At 46.8% G+C, this 2,808-nt stretch overlaps 1 protein-coding gene across 1 annotated transcript in view; it reads right to left on the bottom strand.

The window, feature by feature from the left end:
* Positions 1-2,681, bottom strand: part of GBAS (glioblastoma amplified sequence) — a 13,493-nt gene extending 10,812 nt beyond the window's left edge. The window contains exon 1 of the mRNA XM_009993298.1: positions 2,535-2,681. Within this exon, the coding sequence (XP_009991600.1) occupies positions 2,535-2,681 (147 nt within the window). The remainder of the gene's footprint in view (positions 1-2,534) is intronic.
* Between the last annotated feature and the right edge of the window lie 127 nt (positions 2,682-2,808).

The following is a 2,808-nucleotide window of genomic DNA, read 5'->3' as shown; positions in this document are numbered from 1 at the left end:
AGGGAAAGAAAATCTCCATTTTCTTCAGGAAAAATACCTCCATGAACATGCCTCTCTGCCTGACACAAGCAGTTCACAATAGCAATGTTCTTCAACAATCAACCTTTTAGTCCCAGTGTCTGAAAACAACATCTTGGGAAAGCAGGATGGAGGAAAGGAAAATTATAGCAGAGAAACAGTAACAACCACGAGAACAACTGCAGCTGAGACGACCTTCAGTATTAAGAAGTAACTGGTAAATACCTTATTGGTGTATTTATTAAAAATGGTTCCTCCTTTGGCCCCAGACAAACACACAAACATGCTCCTGTGCTGAAAGCCAAGCAGCTATTCCCTGTGCCAGCATTTAAAAGAACATTCCATGATATGGCTGTTGCTAGAAGAGAGGATATGCCAATGCCTGGAGAAGTAGTACCTGATCTCAGCTGCAGGAGGTGAGGCACAGGTGAGTACAGTTGTGCTGTAACATGTACAGGTGCCACAGGAACACCAGCTGTCCCAGATGACAGGGGTTAAAGACAACCACAGAAATCCAGGTTCTTTTAAAAAGCTCCATTAAAGCAATCACCAGTGCTCACAGAACAGCAATTGGGGCCCTACGAGGCAGAACTCAATCCCAACCCTGCAGCACTCAGTTTTCCAACTCAGATCTGTGAACTATCCCCATTTCCTCCCCTTTATTTAACAGAATTAGCAAACAAAAATTTAGAGTGCTATTCTATGAGGATTATTGTTTGCAGCAAACTTTGAGATAAAAGAGACAAATAAACATGATGCTTTTTTGTGAACCAGCTTTATCAGCAGCAAGAGTAAATGAGTTACAGGGATAACACTGGAAAACAAATTCCTTTGCTATTAGTAGTTTAATGACTTGAATATTAAACTGTACCTAAAAACTGGAGGTATATTTCATTTTCAATAGAGTGGAATGAATAATACTTTACATAATACTTTTACTTTATGTAAATACTTACATTTATGCAAGATCTTTTACCTAGCAATTTTTCCTCATGAACAATGACTAACAAATCCCATCTCTCCACCTAAATAGAAGCTTCACTTACAATACTAAGGCCATATTTTTGGGGAAGTCCTACACTACTGGTGTCATTCTAGACACCCACAAATCAAGAAGCCCTGAACCAGTTACTGGTTCACTTTTGTGGGCAGCATAAACAAGGGATTAGTTCTGGAAAAGCAGGGACTAAACCCATGTATTTGGACTGCCAGTTCTGAGCACCAACCACAAATTAGTTCAAAACTAGTCCACCATCCAACAGACCTACCTTTAACTAACTTTTTAACATTATGTCCCACAATATCATAATACCTGTTCCAAGTAAAACAGATATTAGATCCAAATTGTCGCAAAGCTCAAATACCACTAATGAAAATGTGAATATATACATGGAATGAATGTTGACACACTATGTGGAATTATCATGACACTTCAAAATTCTTTGTTTTCTAGGAATAATAATGATTACAGAGAGGTTTCATGCAATCTTTCAAGGCACTGCTTGACCTTGCTAGCAAGTTCTCATCCTACAAACGTTAACTATGAATTTAGGTTTCTTGCCACAAAGATTGGGCTGTGAACACAAAAGGATAACATTTAATAGCATGCTTAGATTAAAAATAACCGTGAAAACGCTTCTATCTCACTTAGCTTCTGCTTTAGCACAAAATACAAACAAGGTGAGAGTTATCAGGTCAAATATTTAGATTTTGTAGTAACCCATGTCTGTCTGGAAGAGAAAGAAAAACAACTTGTCTATAGCTGACAGTTCTTGATTTGTGGTCTAAACAAAGTTTATTTGAAACTAAAACCCCAAACATGCCTGTAAGATCTCACAACAGGTACTCCCCACAGCTCTCCCCGTTCCCACTTGCAGTGATGCCATTAGTCTTGCACAGGGGCTGCTGCCCATTCGGAGGCTTGAGACAGCACATCCCCCTTTTCAAAGAAAGGGAGGAAAAAAAGGTGTAGATTCAGCTGAGCTTGGCCACTTCTGCCTCCAACACCCAGGGAGCACGTGTGCCTGCCTCCTGTACCCAAGACAGGTGTGCACACCTGAGCCCTGGGAGCTGTGTGCACCCCTGCCACTCGAGGTGTGCAGATGTCCAACCCTTCACACCAGACACGTCAGCATGCACATGCCTGCACCCCAAAACGTGATGGATGCTTCTGTGTGGGTGCCCTCACACCTGGGGATTGTCTGCACAGGCACACACAACCCAGCTCCCAAGGGAAGTAGGAAAACATGCCATGACAGACGAGGGGTGCACATACGTGCTGGGGTCCACGTGCAGCCGAGCATGGTGAGGTGGAAAGATGCTGGTGTGGGATGCTGGGTTCCCCTGGGACTGGGGAAACATGGATGTTGGGAATGAGTGCAACCTGGCACTGAGTGTGGAGTGGTTGTGTGTCCTGACAGCAAGAGGTGTGTGAGGAGCCGTGCAGCCCAAGGCCAGAGGACAGGCAGCCATGCCTCCCGTTCCTGGGGGAGTGGGGAGGCAGAGCGGCTGCCCACCCTGATCCCGGCGGGACAGGTGGGTGCAGAGAAGGCGCAGGAATCCAGGCGGGCAGGGCAGGAGCCCGGCGGGCAGGGCCCCCGTTCCCGGCGGGACAGGGCTGGGGCGCGGCAGCCCAGCGGGGAGTGAGGCAGAGACGCTGCCATTGGGGCCCGTGACCTTGAGGGACACCCCAAGCGGGTCGCACCGCCCGCCCCACGGGAGGCCCGCGGGCCCGGCCCCTCAGCTGCTCCGCGCGGGGCGCCATTTCCAGTCAGAGACGGGGAGGGGGGG

The sequence above is a fragment of the Chaetura pelagica genome, unplaced genomic scaffold (assembly GCF_000747805.2).
Source record: "Chaetura pelagica isolate M959 unplaced genomic scaffold, ChaPel_1.0 scaffold193, whole genome shotgun sequence".
In the NCBI taxonomy this organism is placed as follows: Eukaryota; Metazoa; Chordata; class Aves; order Apodiformes; family Apodidae; genus Chaetura; species Chaetura pelagica.
Note: the sequence above shows the minus strand (reverse complement) of the source record. Positions and strands in the feature narration are given on the sequence as shown.